Here is a 24036-nt window from a genome sequence, read left to right on the forward strand (position 1 = left end):
ACTTGAAATAATGTTTGTGATTCTTCACATAAACATTAGCAGAGTAAGAGATTTTCTTTAACTTAAAATAAAAGGTGAATATGATATGATGAGTATCTTTTAGTTAAATATGAAAGCAATTCCTTGCTGGCACTTTATTTATCACTTTGCCATTTTTCTACCCAAATTAGATTAAACTCTTAGAACAAGAAAATGAGCACTTGAATCAAACCGTGGCTTCTCTAAGGCAGCGCTCACAAATCAGTGCTGAGGCCAGAATGAAAGAGATTGAGAAGGAAAATAAAATCCTCCACGAGTCTATCAAAGAGACCAGCAGTAAGTTAAATAAAATGGAATTTGAAAAAAAGCAAGTCAGGAAAGAATTGGAACACTACAAAGAGAAAGGGGAGAGGGCAGAAGAATTAGAGAACGAGCTGCATCGTCTGGAGAAGGAAAATGAGTTATTACAGAAGAAAATCACCAACCTAAAAATCACTTGTGAGAAGATTGAGGCCTTAGAACAAGAGAACTCTGACCTGGAGACGGAGAACAGAAAGCTGAAAAAAACCTTGGATAGCCTGAAAAACCTCACTTTTCAATTGGAATCCTTAGAAAAGGAGAATTCCCAACTGGACGAAGAAAATTTAGAGCTACGGAGGACAATCGAATCCTTGAAGTGTACGAGCATTAAAGTGGCACAGTTACAGTTGGAGAATAAGGAGCTGGAGAGTGAAAAGGAGCAGCTCAAAAAAAGCCTTGAGCTGATGAAAGCCTCTTTTAAAAAGACTGAACGCTTGGAAGTCAGTTACCAAGGCCTGGACACAGAAAACCAAAGGCTACAGAAAGCCCTGGAAAACAGCAATAAGAAAATTCAGCAATTAGAGAGCGAATTACAAGATTTAGAGACTGAAAATCAAACCCTGCAAAAGAACTTGGAAGAGTTAAAAATCTCCAGCAAGCGCCTGGAGCAGTTGGAAAAGGAGAATAAGTTGTTAGAACAAGAGACTTCTCAACTGGAAAAGGATAAGAAACAGCTGGAAAAGGAAAATAAAAGGCTTCGACAGCAAGCAGAAATTAAAGATAGTACCTTGGAAGAAAATAATGTCAAAATCAGTAATCTGGAAAGGGAAAATAAATCTCTATTTAAAGAAATAGTTGTGTATAAAGAGTCCTGTCTGCGCCTGAAGGAGCTGGAAAAGGAAAACAAGGAGTTGGTGAAAAGAGCTACCATTGATAAGAAAACTCTGGTCACTTTAAGAGAGGTAAACAGAGGAGTTTCCATTCCCATCATAATCTGTGTATAATGTACAGAAATTATAGCTGGGTGTCTGATCTGGGGTTTTACTCTGCATTAATCTGTGTACTGTTAACACCTTTGTGCATTAGAGAATCAAAATTTCTGAAATCAGTCATGGAAAGGAAGAATATCATATTGCTGCAATGTTTCCCCTTCACTGGCATGTTCCAGACCAAATTTAGAGAAAAATTCTGAAGGAAATTTTAAATGGAAAAGAAGAGAGCCCAGGGACATCAAATTCTAGTTGCAGTGTAATGTCTGATCCAGCTGAAAGCTGGCAGCTGCAAGGAGACTTAAAGCTGAATTATTCCAGTCATGTAGGGATAAAACACCCTTGTCTCAGCACTCCTAGAACTCCACATGACATTCTTTTATTTTGCTGAACTTTTTATTATTGATTTTAATTTTATTTTGCTATAAGTACTGACTGTAGTTTTTTTTTCTGTGCAAGGACTTGGTGAATGAGAAATTGAAGACTCAACAGATGAACAATGATCTGGAAAAACTGGCCCACGAGCTTGAGAAAATTGGCTTGAACAAGGAGCGTCTCCTGCACGATGAGCAGAGCAGTGATGACAGGTGAGAATGACAAAAAGGACAAACGAGGATCTTTTTTATTCTCAAAGTGATTTTGCAGACTGGTTCTGTGCATACTCTTAACATTTTTAAGGCACACTCATAGACCCAAAAAGGAACTTGATATTTTTGGAAATAATTAGTTGGTGTGCTGCTTTCACATTCAGCTGACTGTGACAGTGAGTTGCCACTTTTTGTTGCTAAGAGACTCATTGAAGTATGTCAGGAGATACAGTTAATTATAATTAAAATGTTTCATGCTCTAGTCAGCAGCAGCAACAGCAGCAGTAAAAGATAATTAGCTCAAAGTAATTTTTTTTCCCTTTTTGTCTGCCTGTCTGACACAAATGGTTTTTTGTAGCATAGTGATTACCTGAACTGTCTCACTCTTTCCTTGCAACCATTTCCTTCAAATTCTTCCATCCTGAAGGCAAAGCTGCATTCCCACTTGGCCTGGCTGGGAAGTGCCCAGTGCTGGTGTGGCTCCATCACTCCTGCACACCTGCACTGCAAAGCAGCTGCTGCCCTGACCTCTGTCTCCTCTGCTGCATTTTCCTCATCCTGCAGGGATTTAGGGAAAATTGGTGACTCTGTGGGCTTGCAGCCAAGCTTTGCTGTGCAGATTCACCAGTGCAGTTCTGCTCTCATCATTTGTTATTGCAGCTGATTGTCCTGAGCGTGGAGATTGATCTGGGGCCTGCTGTGTGCACAGGAGCCCAGACAACACCTGGGGTTGGAATCCAGCTGGGGTTTGAGTGCAGCTTCCCTTTCCCAGGCTCCTGTGTTGCCCCCTCTTGGTTTCTGCTGCTGGCTTTCACCTGCCTTCCTCTGTTGAAGTGAAGGAAGATGACCCACGTTTGTTCATCAGCATCTTCAGTTTATTGATCAAATCAGACACCTTTTATAACAGTGTTAATTCACTTCATGCATATTGCAAAATCTGAGCTCCTGATAGGCTGTAGAGAAAACTTCAGCTCCTCCTTTTGTTTACAATACCTGAGGTTTGTTTATTGAAACCAAGATCAGTGTTCTCACCATGATATGAAAAGTTCTCAAAACCTTCATATCTGTTCCCAGACCGGCCATCCGTTCCCAGAGCAGCCAAGGACAGAATATTTGCCTGTTATAGAAAAGATGGTCTGAGAATCTTGTTGTTTATATAAAAGGTGGCTGAGAACCTAATTATTTACAGGATCAAGCCTGGGAACTGCTGCTTTACAGCAGCCTTTTATTTTTCCCTTAGCTGAATACCTTCATGGCCTCTTTCTTTAAGCCATGTTTGAACCAGGCTCTCCACATTCCTCGGCTCCCACATAAATTCAGGAGAAGTTCTCAGAGCTTGAACTGGTTGGATTTGCTCTGATTTAAGCATTTCTGGTCACATACAGCCCTTGATAAGCATTTGGTGTGTCCTTAGGTAAATATACCCAATAAAAAACCACCAGATCTTGATCCAAGGTGAAGCTTAAACTTAGCTGAAGCCCAAATGGAGCAACATTTAATCAAGTTCTAGGTTAGAGGTGCTTGAGCTTCTTCCCAAGCTCCATGTGAGCTGGAGGATCATGAAAGGGCAGTGTTTGCTATCAAAGTGAGAGCCAGGATTGGTTCGAAATTTTGCTGTGCCCATGAATATCCTGATTTTCCATCATTCTCAGCTTCTTCATTCATCCCAAAGGTACCTGGATTGCTTTCCTTACATAACAATTCATAGGTGAGTCATTGACAGCTCTTCCTTCAGGGCTGTGAAGAGCTGGGTTCATTGTGGATAAAATCACTTCTCAGTGGAGTTTTTCATCTGCCTCTGTCATTCTGATAATGGAAATTAAAAATGTACCATTTTCTTCCTCCTGGTTGGCAAGAGCTGCTTGTGCTTTTTAAGGAATGATCTTTGATAGCGCCTCAGAGTGTTTCTATTGAGGTCTAAACTGGCCAGGATTTATGAATTAACTTGGAAGTGTTTCCCATTTTCTCTTGCCTGCTGTCCTTGGACAAACAGATTTATGGATTTTGATCTGAATCCAAAATAACCCAGCTTGCAGTCATATTTAAAAATGTGTACTATTTTTCATTGTTCAAAGTGGAAGTGGGTATTGCATCTCTGCTATTATTATTTTTCCTCCTTTGTTTTCTATAGAACTGTGTCCTTTTTCAGTAGCAGGAATTACTTGTAGCCAAATCTGTGCTCCTGCCCAAGAAGGTGAAATTCTGTATATTCTACTGGTCACAGGCTGCCTACTATTCCATAAATCCTTGGGAATGAGTTGTCAGATGTGGAATTCTCAGATTCCCCTGGTGCTGCATGATGCTACTGGACAGCTTTCTGCTTATTAATTCTCTTCCCATTGGTCTTCTGCTCCAGTTCCTGACTGGATCTGATGCCATTGTCCATTCAGGAGGCTGCTGCACTTTATTCCCTTCACTGAACTGATGGATCCTTCAGCAGCCAGGATTAGAAAGGGGGAATATCAGGGTTGGGTTTGTTTTATCCAGCTGTGGGGAGGAGTGGGGTGTTCTCCACATTCTGAGCCACTCACAGGGACTGAGCTGCTTAGGAGTGATTAATGAGTGTGGGTTGTGGTGTTAATGAGTTTGGGTTGTATTTCCCATAACGAATGGGCAGTTCTAAATCAATCCCGTTTAATCTGACCACTTCTCTCTCAAACTGCTATTTTGGGGGGTTTTAGGTGCCCTACAGTATCATGAATGTGGTTAAAAATGGAAGCTTTGCACATCAAGGGTGGCAGCAGTGTTAAAATCCCAGCAGCTGTGCCGAGTGAGCAATTTGCACATGGATGCACCAAACAAGTGTGCACCTGCACAGGGCTGTGCTCCATCTCCTTCCCTGGCCTCCCTTTGGAGCTGCAGGGAATGGGAACTGATGAAAATCTTGCTCTCCAAATACTTCACACCCTAATTGAGTTCAGGTCCCTGCGGGATGGGCTGGAGTGGAGCCAGAAGGAATCCAGGCAGCGCTCACTGATGGTGCAGAGAGACCCAGCACCCCTGGTGTGCCCCAGTGGGGCTTTTTCTGGCTCTGACACCTTTTAAAAGAGAGGAGGAGTCAGAAATGGTTTTGACAACCATCTTCTGGTCATTTTTGACATACAACTTGCTGTGGATGCTGAAGTGTCTTCATACTTTAGAGCACAGCACGGGGATTTTTGAATTTTGATTTTTAGCCATGAGTCTCTTCTGGAAGATTTCAGAATGTCAATACCTCCAATAATTATTTAAAATACAGACTCTTTGTTGTTGTTGGCCAGTAGGTACAAGCTTTTGGAGTCTAAATTAGAATCCACACTCAAGAAGTCTCTGGAAATAAAAGAAGAAAAAATTGCTGCTTTGGAGGCTCGTTTGGAGGAATCAACAAATCTGAACCAGCAGCTGCGTCAGGAGCTGAAAACAGTAAGGAAAAAAGGGCATTTGTCTAGAATATTCAATGAGCTGGTGTTAGTTCTACACTTTTTGGGTAGAGCAGCAAAAAATGGGCTTCATTCTGGTCACAGAAAGCAGGACAAAGGTGTGAATGCTTTTAGGACTGTGACTGCTTTTAAGATGGTGTTGAAGTCACATGAGAAGTTGTTGAGCTTATTCACTGGCCATGAAAATGTCAGCTGGATAAATAACCTGGAGTTGATTTGATTTGGGATGTCATTTCCAGTTACATTTTCTGGCCTACCTTGAGCAGCCTGAGTGGATTGGTTGAAAAAGGAAATTTTGTCAATTCAACCAATTCTTGGTTGTAGGATTTTTGTATAAAAGTTGGGGGGTACAATTAAAAACACTGAAATAAAAAATTCTAAAATAGAGGTCTGCTGTTTGTTGGGGTTAAACTGTCCATACCCAGAAATAATTTGTACATCATCTCCCCAAACATGCAAAAACCAAATTTACAAATGCAGTAACAGCATTTCCTGTTCTTTGAGAAGGGTCATGGTCAGATAATAAAGTAATAAATTTGGAAGTACAAAATGGAAAATTCTAAACCTAACCTAAGTTGTCCTAAATAATTCCAGGTGAAGAAGAACTACGAAGCTCTCAAGCAAAGACAAGAAGAGGAAAGGATGGTTCAAAATTCTCCTCCAAGAAGTGGAGAAGGAAATCAGTCTGTCAATAAGTGGGAGAAAGAAAATCAGGAGACTACTAGAGAATTACTGAAAGTGAAAGATAGATTAATCGAGGTGGAGAGGAATGTAAGAAGTGTTTTAAATATGGTTCTGCTGGTAATAATTTGTGGTGAGCTGTTGCAGTAATGCAAATGAGGGTGCTGTTAAGACACTTTTAATTTATCTCCTTGTTTCCATCCTGGGCACAATCTCAAATAAATGCAGTGTGTGTAGCAGCTGGGTTCTGCTCTGTGGGATGCCATAAAGCACTTGACAGGCATTTTCAAAGGAAATGTGAAAACCTGGGTGTGCCCTTTGGCATGCACAGCTCTGTCTCCAATCCCTGTTATGTAATCCCCATTTACCCAGCCCTGGAGGTTCCTCTCCTGTTCCTCCATAGGTGCAATTCTATTGCAGTGACCTTAGACAGTGAGAGAAGGACGAGAATTTTGTTTCTTGATTAGAAGGCTTGATTTATTCATATATGATATATAATACATTATAACTATACTAAAAAGAAAAAGAAGAGAAGTTGTAGAGAGCTGCTCAGCTAAGAATAGAATAGAAAGAATGAATAACAAAGTTCTGTGTCTAAAGAATCTGTCTCTGAGCTGCTCCTGTGATTGGCCTTTAATAATACACATAAAAGATGAGCCAATCACAGAGACACCTGCTACATTTCACAGCAGCTGATAACAATTTTTTACATTCTTCTTCCGGGGCTCTGCTTCCCAGAAGATAGACAAATCTCAAAGAAAAAATTTCTATGAAAAAATGTCTGCGACACAATTCCCTGTTTTTGCAGTGAGAAATCCCCAAAAGTGCGTTTGTTCTGCAGTTTTATCCCACCCTGTAAATCTCTGCATGCTCCTGCTGCTTTCCACATTCTGGAGAACTCCTCTGTGTTACCTTGGGGTTGCTGGAGCAGCTGGGAGCTGAGGTCTGTGTGCTTTGCGCCCCCAGAATGCGACGCTGCAGGCGGAGAAGCAGGCGCTGAAAACGCAGCTCAGGCAGCTGGAGACGCAGAACAACAACCTGCAGGCCCAGATCCTGGCCCTGCAGAGACAGACTGTGTCCCTGCAGGAGCAGAACACAACCCTGCAAACTCAGAACGCCAAGCTGCAGGTAATGCTGCCTTAGCTCGCTTGCAAAAATAAAATTAAAATGGTTTTTTCCCCGAAGGAAAACTTAAAATGTGTTGTTATGGTTAGCTTTAAAATCACATTTGGCTTCCTGCAGAGACCTGGGAAAGAAGGTGATGTGAGAATAATCTGCACTCTGCTGTCAAAAATAGTTTGTTTGCTGATGAATAGCTACATTTTTAAAAATCTGTTGTAATTCTTTGTCCAATGTAAAATCTTACACTTAGAGTACATTCTCTTATCCATTTTTCCAAGATTCCTTGATATTTTATTGTATTTATGCATCTAAATTAGATCAGGGAAGTAGTGTGTCCAACCATATTCTGATAAATTTTATCTATTTTTATAAATATTAAAAAAAAACCCAGAAGTGAAACCATACCTAAGAGGAAAATCAAGATACTTAAATACAGAAGATTTTCATAAACCAAAAGAAAATGAAAAGCTACAGAAATATGTGAAGACCTGAATTTAGATAATTGGAAGGTAGTAAAAAAGGTAATGTGGGACCACATAAATTATAAAAATGTTTGTCCCCAGAGTCTTGCAACTCTTCTGGCCAAAATTCAGATGCTTCCCTTATAATTTAATAGGGTTATTAAATATCTATCTTCTTTCTTTAAATGTTAAATATTCTTGTTAATCAGTTTAATGCTTTTGGTGTTCTAAGAATCAAAACTCCTTCAAGAGGGGATAAAAACCCCACAGTGCAGCAGAAATAATAAAGTGTGTCAGAAATGATGGGGGGCCAGTGGAAATCAAGATGTCAAGGACTGTTTAAATGGAACAAATGATGCCTTTGGTGGATGCCTGGAGTCTCCTCCTGGCCCTTCCTGGGAAGCAGAGCATTGTTGTCCCATGGATGCACTTTGTGCTGCCACACTGAAATGTCATTAGTGCCCAGCACTCCAGTCCAGCAGGCCATGGGTGCCCCCCCTGTGCCACCTCTGGTTGGTAAAAACCAGTGGCTGTGACATGGGAGCATCCCATTTAACCAGTTAAATTAATTAAAAATTTAAAAAAATTAACCAAAACCCAGGGGATTGCTGGGATGCAGAGCTCTCTGAGTGCTTTGTAATTCCCTTCATCAACAAACGCCAGGAATATCTGTGTGGTTCCTTTTTTGCCTCATGCCCAGCCGCACAGGCCTCTCCTCTCTGGCAGAACAATTCTCCATGAACTGCAAATCAACTTCCAAAGTGGAAGTTGAAATATGTTCAGGAAAATCAAAGTGATGAACTGTTGGCTAAATCTGAAGTGCAGGCTGAGCTGCTCTACCTGGACTGTGCCAGAATTGTTCCTCAGCAGCTAATTCCTCTCTTCCTGCTGATACCCATAAGGAGCAGCCAAGGGAAAGGATGTCTGAGGGGGTAACTGGGAATTGTGACCTAACCAAAGTCAGGATTCAGCCTGGGAGCTTTCCCAGCACACCCATGCCATCAGACATGACTTCATTTCCAGTGAAAGATTCAGCTTTCTCATCTGTAACAAAGAGCCCTGCAGTTGCAGCAGGAAGGGATTTGTTCCCTGGTAACGGCAGGAACTGGAGTGAGAGATGGATTTTTTTTTCCTTAATAGATACCCCGAGGGTATTAGAAGGCTCAGTAGTTTGTGGTTTTCATCTGGTGCACAGGAAAGAGAAGGAAGCTGGTACAGGTCAGGTGACAAGCACGAGTTTAAGATATCCAAGGATTTCTCCAGAGGCACAAAAAGTGAAGTTGTTGGTTGATTGGGGCTTTTTAAAACTGTTTAATGTTGAAGGCTTTAGTGTATTAATACACGTGAATGCTCTTCTGGGACAGTTCTTGGAGAATTGGTGCTGTTCCACAAAAGAGCACAGAGCAGAACATGGGCAGTTCCTTCCAGGTGCTGTTGTTTATCTCCCTCTCTGTTAAATGGATGTTCCTGTTGGAACTCTCGCTGTGAAACAATGTGTGGATGCCATGAAGATTTCATGGTGACACTTCAGAATTTTTTAAAACATAAATCTCCATGCTTGAGTGAAAGTCCCTTTTATTTCAGTCATGTCACAGATTTGGCTTTTATCAGGATCACTGGTGATCTGTTTCTCCAAGGTATCTCAGTGCTAGGGGAAAACAGCCCTGTCAGCAAGATCACATTTTAACAGATGTTGAAAGATAAATAATAATTTGATCCATCCCAGTCAATTCAATCACATGCTTCAATGCTTTCTGCTAAGAAATACTCCTGGAACATTTTGAATTGGAGCTGTCTCCTGGGATGTAAGAAAAGGTTGTCTGAAAAAATTCCTTCTCCCAGGATTTTCCTCCTAGGAAGCTGAGAAGCCTCAGAGCAAAGGAAAACAATTCTTATCTCATTTGCTTCTCCTGTGTTGTGCAGATGTGGAATGTGTTTGGAGATTGTTGACCCACAGGTGATTGTTCCATTGCATTCTGCTGGGAGTTGTTTTCCCTCATTGGCCAATCGGGGCCAAGCTGTGTCAGGACTCTGGAAAGTGTCAGGAGTTTTCATTGTTATCTTTTTTTTCATTATTATCTTTTTTTTTCATTATTATCTTTTGAGCATTCACTGAGTAGCTTTTCTGTATTCTTTAGTATTGCATAGTATTCTTTAATATAATATTATAATAATAACATTATATATTATAATATCAGTATAACATATTAATATTATTAATATAGTGACATTGTTATAACATGATAATATAGTATGATAATAATAGAATACAAAAATATTATATGATCATATTAATATAATATGTTAATATTATTGATATTGTAATATAATATGACAATATTATTATGACATAATATTTATTACTAAAAATATAATATGATAATAATAATATCATAATATGGTATATTGTAGAATATACCATATATACACATTCAGCTGACTGATAATAATACGGTATGTTATAGAATATAATAATACAGTATATTATAATATTAATATAGTATGTTAATGTTATTGATATTGTCATATTAGAGTATGATGTAGTAATAATAATAATAATATACAATAATATACAATAATATACAATAATGACATAATAAATTAGCCTTCTGAGAACATGGGGTCAGATGCATCATTCCTGTCTTCGTCGGGGCATTCCCTACAAACACAATGGTTGCCAATGGAACAACCAGAAGGTGAGAAGGGTTGAAGCCAAGCAGTGTTTGGGAGGTGGGAGATGGAATAACCGCGAGTGCTGCTGTGTGTGGCTGCAGGTTGAGAACTCGACGCTGAACTCGCAGAGCACGTCGCTGATGAACCAGAACGCGCAGCTGCTGATCCAGCAGTCGGCCCTGGAGAGCGAGAACGAGGCGGCGCTGAAGGAGCGCGAGGACCTGAAGGGGCTCTACGAGGCCCTGCTCAAGGACCACGAGCGCCTGGAGCAGCTGCACGAGCGCCAGGCCGCCGAGTACGAGTCCCTGATCGCCAAGCACGGCAGCCTCAAGGCCGCCCACAAGAACCTGGAGGTGGAGCACAAGGACTTGGAGGACAGGTAAGGACACAGGGAAAGCATTCAGTAGGAATGGCTGTCTGTGGGGGTACCTGTTGTGGGTTTCTCTGGGTCTGCATGAAGGCACTTGAGATGTTGTTTCATGTTCACACTCAGGTGTTTATTATTTGTTATCAGTAAAACAGTCTCACTGCTGTGAGTTGGGCAGCTTTTCATTAGAAGGCACAAAATGGCCAACAACCTCTTGTTCCAAGGTCTTTTAAGACTGAACTATCCAATTAAGAGCTGACACCTGGATTATTTTCCTTTTAACCCAGTGACTGATGCCACAGAGCTGCAGTGGGGACTTTTCTGTCCAATTACAAAATGCCACCCAAATCCATGGAGAAGAAGAAGAAGGAAGAAGAAACCCAGGATGACTCCCTGTGCCCTCCACCTTGCTTCCATCCAAAACATACTAAAAATCCTAAAACCAAAATTTTTCACCAAGTGATACCCCTACACTGCTCTCTATAATCTATTTCACTCTTTTGTGGATTCTAGTCTATCTTGAACTCTAGGAAACTTTCTCCATGAATGAGGGTCAAAGTCAGTGCTGCCCTGAGGGTCAGGACACCCCAGAGCAGACAGGGAAATATTCCCAGTGCCCTGGGCTTCCATAGCTTTCTAATAAAATGATAGAATGAATAAAATCAGCATCACTCAATCACTAGACTATGACTTTAACAGAGGCCATTTTATCAAAATCCCTTGGTTTTTTTGGTCATTCCACGAAAGGAATTGTCTTTGCAGGTACAGTCAGTTGTATTCTCTTTGCAGGTACAGTCAGTTGTATTGTATTTGCAGGTACAACCAGTTGCTGAAACAGAAAGTGCAGCTGGAAGAGCTGGAGAAGGTTCTCAAGACAGAGCAGGACAAAATGCTGCAGCAAAGTGAGAAACATGAAACTGTGGCAGCAGAATATAAAAAGCTTCGGGATGAAAATGAAAGGTAAAGAGAATTCTGGCACCTGAGCACACAGCCTAAACAAGGGTGGTGTTCTTCGCATTTCTTCAACACCTAATGCTGCTATTTCAAATATTCATGATTCCACAAAAATAATCATTATATCCTGAGGGGACATGTGGGACAAAGGGGCATGGCAGGGCCCAGAAGGGACAAAGGGAGCCCAGGAAATGTGTAACCTCCATGGCTGCCAAAGTTTGGGCCATTCCTGTTCTGTGTTGGCAGGAAATCCTGGCTGTTTTGTGGGATTCTTTTATTCTGAGAAGTGGCATCTTAAATCCAGCTGTGACATAGAGATGCTGCTTTGTATTTAAACACACAGAGAGCAGTGCTTGGCTCAAAGGCAGAACGAGGAAAATGAGGCTGGGACAGCTTACAGTATGTGACAGCAAAGAATTTGTGTGTATATTTTATGGAGTAGTTGGAAATGTCATGTTTCAGAGGGAATGTGGGTAACAAATTCATTTCCAGCGCTCTCTGATGGTGTCTTTGCATCCCAGGCTCTCTCACACATACACTCAGCTCCTGAGGGAGAATGAGGTGCTGCAGACTGACCACAAGAATCTGAAAACATTGTTGAACAGTTCCAAACTGGAGCAAACACGGTTGGAAGCTGAGTTTTCCAAACTCAAAGAACAGTACCAGCAACTGGATATTACATCAACAAAGCTGAATAATCAGTGTGAGGTATGTGGGAATTGTGTTGTTTGTAATAGCTGGAATCACTGGAATATTTTTATAACTGTATTTATGGGTTCCTAAAATCATATGGAGTGCTGGAGTATCAGTCATTTATAGATAATGAAGTGGATCCAAAGACTAATTAATTTGACTGCTGTACAGGCAATACACAATCTCAGGCTCATATTAGGGAAACTGCTTTAAATTATTTAAAGCATCAAAGAGGCTTTTATCAGTTGCTTTGTGATTTCATTTTGAGTTTGATTTAAGAACCCCTGCGTAGACTTAAATTTACTTGATAATCTCATTATCTGTGTATAAAATACACTCACACATAAATGCATGGGCAATTTCCTCTGTTTTAACAGCTGCTCAGCCAACTGAAAGGAAACCTGGAGGAGGAAAACAGACACCTGCTGGATCAAATCCAGACCTTAATGCTGCAGAACAGAACATTACTGGAGCAGAACATGGAAAGCAAGGATCTGTTCCATGTAGAGCAAAGGCAGTACATGTGAGTTGTGAAAACAAGAAAGTCACTGTGATAAGGGCAGTGACACCAATACCTGCATTTTTCTAAAAAAGTTTCTGTTAAATGCAGAATTTAAGACATGTGATGCTTCTGAAATGTTTCTCTTTAAAATAAGAATTTCAATGATAAATGTAAAACAGATAACTCAAAATATCAACATTATATTTGTGGTGCTGAAGGATCAGTGCAACTGTGTTCATTACTGATGATGGAAATAAGGAATAAAACTGATATTTATTCCTCATTCTGCTACTGGCAAAGTTTAGATTTGTAATCACTGTCTTTGTAGATTGATAATATTCATACATGAGTCTATATACATTGTAGATTAATTTTTAGATTTGTAGTGTAAACCTTAGTGGACTTGAGAGAAGAGAAAATGTGCTTATCTAAATGATAGAGCACTTTATTTAAAAAAGGAGGAATGTGTAAAAAAGGCAAATGGAATTTGATTCCATTTTATATAATGAAGTTAAGCCTAAGGCTGATTGTTTGTGGTATCTCTTGCTTTTTCAATAAGAACCAGGGGTTATGTGAGAATTCCACACAAAAGGTGGCAATTGTCAGATAACAGACTCCCTGAGGAATGTGCTGCCCACGCATCCTGTGTATGTTTTTGAAGCATAAATTATCATTAATTTCTGTTTGCAGTGACAAACTAAACGAATTGAGGCGGCAGAAGGAGAAACTGGAGGAGAAGATAATGGATCAGTATAAATTCTATGAGCCATCTCCACCAAGAAGGTACTGCTGAACAAACATGGTGTAAAATATACCAGCTCTAAAGCATGGCAGGCCTGTTCTGTTCCCGCTGAAAACTGAGATTCCATTGCATTCATGGGAGCAGGATCACGTCTGCCTTGCACAGAAATCAGTTGGCTCTGCAGGCCTAGGCAGTGTGGTGTAAATGCAGTGCTGTGCTGTGCTGTGGTTTTGCTGGCAGAAGGGGCAACTGGATCACGCTGAAGATGAGGAAGCTGATCAAGTCCAAGAAGGACGGGAACCGCGAGCGCCTCAAGTCGGTGACGCTGACGCCCACGCGCTCCGAGTCCAGCGAGGGATTCCTGCAGCTGCCCCACCAGGACAGCCAGGACAGCTCCTCCGTGGGCTCCAACTCCCTGGAGGATGGGCAGACCCTGGGCACCAAAAAGAGTAGCAGTGAGTACTGCAGACCCCTTCGGTCCCTGAATAAACCTTGGCTAAATGGTGGAAACGGCTGCGTGTTGTGGAGGGTTTGTAAAGATCGTTTCTGTGTCTGTAGGAATGAAGCCTGAATTTATTTATTAAGGGCAGAACTTCTTGCACACTCCCCGAAGTGTTTGAGCAGAGCTAGTTTTGAGCATTTCTGTATCTCAAAATGCAAGTGTTAAAGTACACTCGCAGTGCCTGGGTGAGATGAAGCAGGCGCTGGGACTGGGTCAGGCGAGCAGGATTTGGGATAGAATGTCAGGTGTCACCACAAGGACCCTTTTTGTTTCTCCCTCTTGTCCCAGCATGACTCCTTCCCCTTGTCTTGGAAGTGTTTTCCAAGCTGTGGCTGTGCTAAAACATCCTTGAGTTGCTAAAAACACCTTCTGTCTGAAGGTGTTCCCCCAGCAAAAAACCAACTCTGAAATTTGGGGTTTTCTCACAAAGCCAACAGTGAAATTTGGATATACAACAGGGAGTGTTAATGTAGAAACACAGCCTGTTAAAAACACAGGAATTGTTACTGGTCCTGAAATTGGAGTGAAGTGGTTGAGAGAGAGAATGAGGACCTACAGGAGTGTGATTAGATGGAATATTCCAGATTTGCTGACCTTGAAAGATTTGATAGCCATCCCATTAGAGTGCCTCCATTAGGATATATAAGGCCAGATTCTGTTTACTATTATTTATTATCTGTGTCTTTTGTTCTTCACTTTTGGCATGAATCATAAACTGCCCAGTTTCTCACAACTTGAGAGGTAGTTACAGCCAAGTTATCAGGATGTAATGGTTCTGCTTAATAGCTGTGCACCGAAAGCATTTTGGCTGTGCATGTAAAAGCATCAGAATCCATGTGCATTAACAGTCACTTCCAGTGTTTGCACTACTACTTTTAAATTTCATGTATTGGGTTTCAAAAGACAGCAGGTCTGGGGTTTGTGCCAGCTGTGAATTATTACAGCCATTAGTATGTGGGTTTTTTTCCTTCTGTGCTTCTTGCAGAAGCTTAGTCAAAGTTTAAAGCATCCTAAAAAATGCTATTTCAGGAAAAGTTAAAATCAGATCTGTATTTTTTAATAACTGAAGAAAATAGTTCAAGGGTACATTTTAGCACTTTTGTTACTAACTTACCCCTTTGGGGAGCTCAGCCTTTTTCAGTGTAAGCATCAAACCAGGTACTTTTAAACTTTTTTTCTAAAAAGCAACTGTTGCTTTTACATCCAAACCGTGAGTGGTGTGGAACTGGGGAGTGACTGGAGCTGTCGTGGCCGTGTGTCAGTGGGAGCTGGGGGTGTGCACGCTGTGGTTCAGCCCATCTGCATCTGTGTCAGCACTGTCATGTTCTGGAAGGGCTGTTCTGTGACAGTTTTCTTTGCATGATCCTTGGGACCTTGTAGTGTGCAGTTACCCTGCTGGGGAGCCACGGCTGCGCTTGCGGTGCCTGAGCCTCAAAAGGGGTTTGGAGCTGTTCAGACCTCATTAATTTTCTACTCCATGGACCTTGCTCATATTCCCCTTAATCCCAGTGTGTTTATCCACAAACTGGAAGGGCTGATCTAATTCCGGATCCTGACCTTCCTCCATTACACATGTCGCCATGGAAACCAGAGTTTTGGAGAGAATTCGGATGCATTTTGTGCCAGCTCAGCTCTGAGGCAGAGATCTGAGACAATTTGTGCCTCACAAAGCAGAGAGAATCTCTCAGTGTGACCATGCTGGTGATGGTGCACATTTTGCAGTCTTCTTCTTCTGCTCCTAGAGTGACTGTAAGTCCTGAATCCTGGAATTTGGGTCCTTTCTTTTCCATGGGAAGCAGTTTGGCAGTGGCAGCTTCCGCTGCAGGAGCTACAGGAGGGAGCAAACGTGTGAGTGCAGTGCTCAGGTGCTGGAGCTCCCTGTGCTGGCTGAGGGCAGCTCTGGCTCTGGAGGAGCTCTGTGCCTCCCTGACCTCCAGCAGCTGGCAAGGAGCTGGTTCCAGTGGGGTGAAATGTCCTGAGTGCCCTTGAGGAGCTCACCTTGCCTGGCACAAACCAGCAATGTTTGAGCTGCAGGGCTGAGGATCAGACACAGAGATCTCCAGGACACGCAGGGCTCACACCCCCATTCCCTGTCAGAGATACTGATTTCTAAAGTGTTTGCTGTGTGTGACATCTGTAGGTTTTTTCCTCTTTTGTGGATGCTGATGGAGATTGTGTTTTTCCACCACAGGCCACTTTCTCATGCAAATGTTTCCAGGTGAGCTGGTATCTCCCTGGGAAAGGTGCTCTTGGCACAAAAATCAGGTGACCCTGTTCTCAGAGAACACCACCTGAGGTGCCACAGCGTGGCCAGGGCCTGTGTCTGATCCCTGTGGGAAGGAGGGGGTGCCTGGAGGGCTTTTGCTGTCCCAGCACAGGTTAGTCCTGCAGGAAGGGTGTGCTCCTGACTGCAGGGCTTCACCTTGGCTTTTCATGGCTCCTTGTTCCCAGGAACTGCCCACAAATTCCCATTGACACCCTCAGGATCAGGTGAGTGCCGTGGACCTGACGCTGTGCAGGGCTTTTCCTCTGGATGGGGCTGTTTGAGCTTTTCCAGACAAATCCCAAGGCAGGCAGAGGGCATCCTTGTTTTCTGTGGAGAAGTACAGATATGCTTTACTGGCTTCTACTTTAGCCATTCCATGAAATTAATAAATTCCCAAGGAATTAGTGCTGTTAGCAAACTGTCATCTCTACTAGAACACCAGTAGCAGGTATGCCATGTCACAGAGGGAATAAAAGGAATGTTCTGGGCTCCCAATACAGAGCCATTTTGAAGATTTTTGCGTCATATTTTCTTCTGTGCATGAACCAAAACAAGTCAGGATTTTAGTATAGAATTCCCCAGAGGATTTCAGGCAAGCCGGAGAGTTATAAAATGCAATGTTTCCTGCTCACTTGAGGAACTCTGCAACACTCATCACTCATTCTCAGCTCAGAAAGCAAGAAGGTGTTCATGGAATACTAAAAAGAACAGTTGATTTCTGCTGTGGCTCTGCCATCCCAGGGTTAATTATTAGTATTTCTATTCCAGGACATGTTCTGAGGTGAATTCTGTGCAGACATTACTGACACAGTTTTCCCCCCAAGCATTTTGCCTGTAGATGCAGGGTTTGCAGGACATCACTGGTTGCAGGGGAGTTTCCTGGTGGGCACAGAGAGCCATAAATCAGCTGTTGGAGGGGATCTGTGTTAATGGACAGGAAGGACAGATGGCTGAAACTGCTCTTGAGCATCCTCTGATTACTTTTTAATAAAATTAAGGAGTTTTTAGTGAAGAGGAGTCAGTTATCTTCCATAAAGGATGACAGAGGGATGAGTTATTTTGTCTGTGAAGGATTACAGAAGTTACAGAGGAATTTTTTTTCTCCTGTGTTGGTTGTCTTGATGACAAAGAGAGGGAGCAGAATGACCTCTGTGGTTGGATTGGTTTGTGAACCTGTTCCTGTGGGTGCAGGCTTGGGAAGAGCTGGTGGAGAGGCAGGAACAGGGGATGTTTCAGTGCCAGGGTAGCTCATGTGCACTTGTAAATGTACCTATGATATATATGCACTGCTCTGTAGGCAGAACTGCTGTGTGCCAGGCTGGGGGAGCAGGGCACCCCTTCCAAAAGGGGCTGCAGACACAAAGCAGGCACAGCCTGGTCTGGCAGACCTTGCAGAAAGCAGAGCTGCTGCCATCTCTGCAGAAATCACCACTTTGGGCAATCCTATCCCCTGTCCCCTTCTGGATCTTTCCATGGTGCCTCCTGGGCCTGGCATCAGCCCCCAGACTGACCCCAGGCAGGGCAGCAGTTCCTAATGCAGAGTTCCTGACTCCAAGGACAAGATTAACTCGTGACTTCCCCCTCCTCCCTCTTTTAATACTATTTGTAATTTTAACTCTGTAATTCTCCTGGTAGAATTTAACTCAGTTTTCCTTGGGCCCTCCCAAAACGTTACAGCAACACTCACATTTGGATTTTCTTTTGCTGTTTTGGGTTTTTTTTTTTCCTTTGGTGTTTTTTCAGCTAAAATACTTGCACATTTGAAGCAGATTGATTTTAGTGTTTTACCAAAATACTGCCCACAAATTATATTGATCAGAAGGCCCTTGCAGGTTTTCTATGAGACAGTAGATGACCAAAGTTATTACTGAGCACAGAATGGAAGAACTGAAGACTGATAATAGACTGTGTCCTCTTAGATTTGCAGGCAAAGCATTACAGAACTTATTAACCCCCAAAAATAATAACAATGTGAACATATTTTAACATAGAAATTGTACTTAGAGTTGCTTTCATTTTCAGCTTTTTTTGCTTCACATTTTTCTTTATGTTCAAAAAAAAAATGCTGTTTTTCACAGTAAAGATTACATAGTGGTCAATTCCTGTAATCACCTGCAAAGAAGTTACATTTATTTTTTCAAGAGCTTCAAACTGTATTATCCTCTGCACTGTAATTTTCAGTGCATTTCTGAGTGATCTATGGAAGTTTTCCTGTTTCAGTGTACTTTCATATTTCATTATCACCCAGAAGCAGGAGAATGATAGCTTTTAGCATAGCATACCTAGCTTAAACTCAGACATTCATTTCTGTCCTTAGTTTCAACATTTAACTTCCATCTGTTCTTCTCCCTTTTTTTCTTTCATTTCCCTGTTTCCGTTTTTCCTCATGCTATGACATAAAAGTGGGTGCACTGAAAAGACTGCCCTTTTTGAGGAACAGACCGAAGGAAAAAGACAAAATGAAGGCCTTCTACCGTCGCTCCATGTGTAAGACTTTATGACAGTTCAGCTTCTTCTCAATGGCTACACTGGCTTCCGTTACTAATTTTTCACTAACCTCTCCCTGGACTGCGCTCTATTTTTCCTCCTCTTTTGCAATGTGCAAGTCCTGCTACAGTACAAGGAGCTGGAGCTTTTTCTTTTTACTTTTTCTCCCCCCCTCCCTTTTTTTTTTTTTTTTTAAAATAACTTTGGCACTGAATACTTTATGTGTGTGCAGCTGTGCACACACACGTAGCCATGCACATGCATATAATCTATTCAGTGCCTTGTGACTGCATATATTTGTATACATAGCTGTCTATATACACATGGCCCCATGTGTATATGAATTTACAGTGCACTGTGTTAACGGAAATACTTTGAAATGACACGTTTCATAAGCCTTTTGTTCAGAAGTCACTGTAATTTTATTTTTTTTTTGTTTAAAGCAAGTGTAGGAGATTGTGCAAGGCTCTCTGGTGGTCTGTCACTCTGCGAGCTCGTTCATCAGTTCTCGTTGCCAGAATGCTGCATTGATTTCTTTTGTTTCGTTTTGTTTTCTAATGAGGGGTGGACAGTTTTCTCGAGTTTGGGGAAGTAAAGGTGAATATCATCAGCTGTGGTATTTTTCAGATCCTCTCTGTGTTGCTCTGTAAACCCCAGTGTGCCTGCAGTAACCTGCACTGTACAAGGATCCCGCGGCAGCGCCGGCACTCCGTTGGCTGAGCACCCGTGCCCGTTTTGTCCCCGCTCATCCATCCCATTTTCTCACGGCAAGCGGCTGGCAGAGCCTCTAACAGCACCTGGCGCATGGCGATCCCTGCCACCCCCGTTTTGGGCACCTCCCCGGGCTCAGGAGCCCCGATCCCCTCCCTCCCTGCCTCCCGCCGAGCCTGTTGCATGCGGTACCCGGGGTGTGGTTTGCTCTGCCGCCTGCTGCTGCTGCTGCTGCTGCGGGCGCTTTAATGCTTAGAAAACTGTCCGACCTTTGCAATGCAAATTAACAACCCCAGCGGGTACGGTGCCCACGCTGATCATTTGCTTTCATTTGCATCCCAGCCATGAATGACCTGGTGCAGTCCATGGTCCTGGCAGGAGGACAATGGACAGGTAGTTCTGAGCATCTGGAGGGTCCTGATGATATATCCACGGGTAAAAGGAGGAAGGAATTGGGAGCTATGGCCTTCTCTACTACAGCTATCAACTTTGCCACTGTCAACTCCTCCACAGGCTTCAGATCCAAGCAGTTGCTAAATAATAAAGGTATAGGTAGAAGCTTTTTGCACCCTGATGTAATTATGTAAATATTGGTTTGAGTTAATGTTTTAAGTTTTCCAATCTTAATGATCGAGTTGCAGTGCTAAGATAATGGACTGGTTTAATAACTGCAGTCATAAAATGTTTCTAGGTTTTTCCTATAGAATGTTTCCTAAGTAAAAATTGATTGCATTGAAAAATACTTTAATTTTTGCCGTTTTACCAATGATAAGTATTTTAATAATCTTTCCACTTTATTTTATTTTACATCTTCCTTTATGTCTCTGTGTGTAGATACTACATCCTTTGAAGATGTAAGTCCACAAGGTATTAGTGATGATTCTAGTACAGGATCAAGAGTTCATGGTAAGATGTGAGCTTTCATTAAATGAATTAAGGATATATGATGTGAATGTTAATGAATTTGTGAAAATACAGTGAATGGCATCATTGCAATGAGCATGCTCTCTCTGATTTTCATATCTCTCTAATGTATCATTTCTTCAGATTCTCCTTTCTCTCTCTAACTACTACATCAGACAGATGTTCTGTATCTCTGGTAGAAAGTATTTGTGAAGTGCATCTGAACAGGATCAAAACATTTTCCCTTTTAGTGGGAAAATGTTTTCACTTCCATTTTAAGTTGATAGTAAATAAAGGAAGTTAGCATTTCAATCTTAAAAAATCAAGTCCTAATCTGGCCTTTCAATGTTTAGTTTTCAGTGAATCCCAAATTTGCCATGTACTGTAGTTTATAAAATCATTATGTGTTCCTTCAAGCAAAGCTTTGAAGTGAAAAATAGGCTATTAATAGAAGTGGAGCTTTAACTGTACTGTAAACATTTACAAGGAGTACGAGCAGCAGACGTTTTGGAGGCTACTAACAGTGCATTTCCCTTGTATTGGCTTAGGAGTACAGGACTTTATCTGTGCAGATGCTCTTGCTCCTCCTGTGCGTGGCCTCCCAGCCCTGTGCAGGGTTCCCTGTCAGATCTGTTGTAAGTGCCCTGACCACAGCAGCCCCTGCATGCCCCCGTGTGAGCCCTGCTTCCCCTCTCAGTTCTGATTCTAAACTGGACTCTTTCTCTTTTCCTCTCCTCTGTACCTCGCTATTCCTGTAGTGCCCTTTTCCAAAGTGTCCTCTTGGACCGCCTGGAAATTCCTTCGCTTTCTGATCTGTAAGAAACCACTTTGTTCCCATGGGCATGCTCAGCCTGGGAGGTCGTGCATGATCCTCTGAGCATTCTGGCAGCAGAATGTGAAGGTGCAGTGTCCTCTGCTAAAATGTTGTTCATCATGGTGTCTCCTAATTTTCCATTCAGCTTCCAGACCAGCCAGCCTTGATAGTGGCAGGACATCCACTAGCAATAGCAATAACAATGCTTCACTCCATGAAGTCAAAGGTATGCTGGGGGTGAATTCACATCCGTGCTTCATTTCCATTCTTTTCTCTCTAAGATCATCTGTAGAGGTTCAACAACCTCCCACTGCACAGCACAGCCTGTGCTTCCTCGAGTGTTTCACAGCCTTCTTTCCCCAGATTAGAAGCACAGGGTTTTGATGGTTTTAGTAAATATTACAAAGGTGGTGTTAGTTTTTAAGTTACCAGCTGTTTTAAATCAAACCTAACCTGGATAGCATTGTTATAATAAGAAAAATAAGAATTCCCCCCCAAAGTACTTTAAAAGCTTTTTAAGCTGAGAAGTTGCTCCTTTTTTTTTTACTCCAAGCATCCTCCTGCTCTGCACTGCTGCTGTGAGCTGTACAACTGCACAAAATGGCACATGTGATTCATGCTAGAAGCCTTTATATTTGGGTTTTAATAAATTGTTATTATTCCTGGTTTTATCAGTGTTCTCTAAATTTCATGTATTAAGACCCCGATGGTTTTTTGTATCTCGTGGCTTTTTTAGCTGGAGACTGTTGTGCAGACTAGACTAGAGCACTGCCGGCTCAAGATTTCATTTAATATTCATGGCTTGCATCTCTTAAATGGTGTCTGTTTGCTCGGAAATTTAGGAATGAATGCTAGCTGAATATTTCTAATAGTTTATTTTATATCTGTTCAATTGCTCCCTTCTGTAAAAGATCCCTTGAGATCCTCCTTGCCCCAGTGTCTGTACAGGTTTAGGCATTTCCACTGGAAACAATTTATCTTGGTTCAAACTTCATTTCATTTCTTAGGAGTGACATGAAGCTGAAAATACTTGATTATCCATCAGTACTTTTTTAAGCAATTCATAGTTCCTGACAAATAAAATGAACTGGTGTTGTGGAATTTATTTTGTATCTAACACCATGTGCTTCCTGCAGGTGCCAGTTGTAACAAACTAGGAGTAACAGCAGGAATTATTGGAGAAGCAGCATTCCTGAGTAGTTCTTGTTGGAGAAAACATTTTATTTCCATTCAGTCCTTTGTGTTTCCTTTGACATTTAATTACCCTGTGCCTCTCAGTGATGCTGAATAAGAGTGGAGATGTCTCTTTAACCTGTTGGAATATGTTATTATGTAGGTGGAGGCCCAGATTATAAGTGAAAGGTAGTTTTTATTTAAAAAAAAAATCATGCCATGTCTGAAGAGCTGCAAAAGGTAAGTCAAGGAGTCAAGGGAGTGTAATTTTACAGAGTAAAAAATAACAACTGGGCTTTTTTTAGTCTTTTAAATAGAATGAATGCTAACTGAAGCTGGTAACATTCCAGGTTTCAGTGGGTTATACAGGTTTACAGCTTCGTGGTGTGTTCCTGATGGAAATACCTCCTGCCTTCCCCAAAGCAGGTGCAGTGCCCAGCCAGAGCAGGCCCCAGAGCCACAGCAGTGGGGAGTTCAGCCTGCTCCAGGAGCACGAGGCCTGGTCCAGCAGCAGCAGCAGCCCCATCCAGTACCTGAAGGGCCACACCAGGTCCAGCCCCGTGCTCCAGCACAGGACACCCGAGAGCCACAGCAAAGCCCCCAAAACGGGCTCCCCTGGCAGTGAAGTGGTCACCCTGCAGCAGTTCCTGGAGGAGAGCAACAAGAGTAACTCCAGTGAGGTCAGTGGGAGAGGATTTACCTGCACAGAGCCCTGTCTGGGGGCTCAGAGTTAATGCAAGGCACAGTGAGTAGAAGTCCTGGAAGATTTCTTGGAGCTGTGGGTCACACACCTGCACTGAGAGGTGTGACAGACCCACAGGCACTGTCTGATTTCTCCAGCAGGAAATGTGTGGAGTATTGCAGTTTGACCCTCTGTGGTCCCTGGCCTGGGTAGGAAGGTCAGCCTGTACTGACAGAGATGTGCAGAGTGGATTCACTCTTCTTGCTCCAGTCCAGCAGCAGCTGCTGTCACATCTGTCCTGTGTGACAGACAGACAAACACAAGGAAGATGTTTGACTTCATTCCCTGAGGAGACTCCTGTCTGCTCCAGTTTCATCTTCTTAACAGTACTGGGAAACCAAAAGTGACCTTGGAGCTCACTGAAATCTGACAGGAGTAAGATGAAGGGAATGTTTTTGTGAATCAGTGACAGTTTCTAAGAAGCCTCAAATCACCTCATCTCTGCTGGAATTCCAGGTTCTGCATCCCTGGTTCTTGAGCAGATCTGCCCAAACTCCTGTAGGATATGCTGTAGGATAAAGCCAGCCAGTCACTGTGACTGGGGCCTCTCAGGGGTGTGGATCCAGGGTTGTCTGGGGCAGGTGACGCAGATCTGGAGAAGATTCTGCATTTTTTGGTTAGATACTTAACATGGCTCTCACTTGTGGTCTCCCTGAGAAGGATTTTTGGGTTTTAAGCATTAGACAATGCTCTTCTGGCAATATGAAATAAAAAACCCACCTAAGTCATCAAGCCAGGTCTGCTGCTGTTCACCAATCCCAGAGCCCCTTTCATAGCCTCACAGAGCCATTCTGGGTGAAAGGGTTTCAAGCTTTCCAGTCTTCTGCCAGAGCATTTCCCTAATTCCTTTAGCTTAATTCTTCCCCAGTTGTCTCTGGTACCATTTTGAAAACAACTGCAGTCTTTCTTCACTGAGTCTGAATATTATTCACCTAAACTCTTTTTTGTAAACTGCGCAGAAGATGCCTA

The 24036-nt window shown here is 42.4% G+C and overlaps 1 protein-coding gene across 22 annotated transcripts in view; it reads left to right on the forward strand.

The window, feature by feature from the left end:
* CCDC88A (coiled-coil domain containing 88A) overlaps positions 1 to 24036 on the forward strand; it is a 71668-nt gene that overhangs the window by 39808 nt on the left and 7824 nt on the right. For 5 of the 22 annotated variants that reach the window (XM_074536686.1, XM_074536674.1, XM_074536675.1 and 2 more), the window contains 18 exons: positions 171 to 1241; positions 1728 to 1855; positions 5116 to 5257; positions 5869 to 6045; positions 6922 to 7083; positions 10313 to 10590; positions 11395 to 11538; positions 12054 to 12240; positions 12603 to 12748; positions 13418 to 13510; positions 13710 to 13924; positions 18641 to 18724; positions 19778 to 19981; positions 20270 to 20341; positions 20887 to 20973; positions 21097 to 21153; positions 21298 to 21378; positions 22749 to 23005. In XM_074536686.1, coding sequence (XP_074392787.1) covers positions 171 to 1241; positions 1728 to 1855; positions 5116 to 5257; positions 5869 to 6045; positions 6922 to 7083; positions 10313 to 10590; positions 11395 to 11538; positions 12054 to 12240; positions 12603 to 12748; positions 13418 to 13510; positions 13710 to 13924; positions 18641 to 18724; positions 19778 to 19981; positions 20270 to 20341; positions 20887 to 20973; positions 21097 to 21153; positions 21298 to 21378; positions 22749 to 23005 — 3585 coding nt within the window. Of the gene's footprint in view, positions 1 to 170; positions 1242 to 1727; positions 1856 to 5115; positions 5258 to 5868; positions 6046 to 6921; positions 7084 to 10312; positions 10591 to 11394; positions 11539 to 12053; positions 12241 to 12602; positions 12749 to 13417; positions 13511 to 13709; positions 13925 to 14694; positions 14713 to 18640; positions 18725 to 19777; positions 19982 to 20269; positions 20342 to 20886; positions 20974 to 21096; positions 21154 to 21297; positions 21379 to 22748; positions 23006 to 24036 lie in introns of all 22 variants that reach the window. The other 17 variants (XM_074536681.1, XM_074536689.1, XM_074536682.1 and 14 more) reach the window with 15 other exon arrangements.

This window comes from Zonotrichia albicollis, chromosome 3 (genome assembly GCF_047830755.1).
Source record: "Zonotrichia albicollis isolate bZonAlb1 chromosome 3, bZonAlb1.hap1, whole genome shotgun sequence".
In the NCBI taxonomy this organism is placed as follows: domain Eukaryota; kingdom Metazoa; phylum Chordata; class Aves; order Passeriformes; family Passerellidae; genus Zonotrichia; species Zonotrichia albicollis.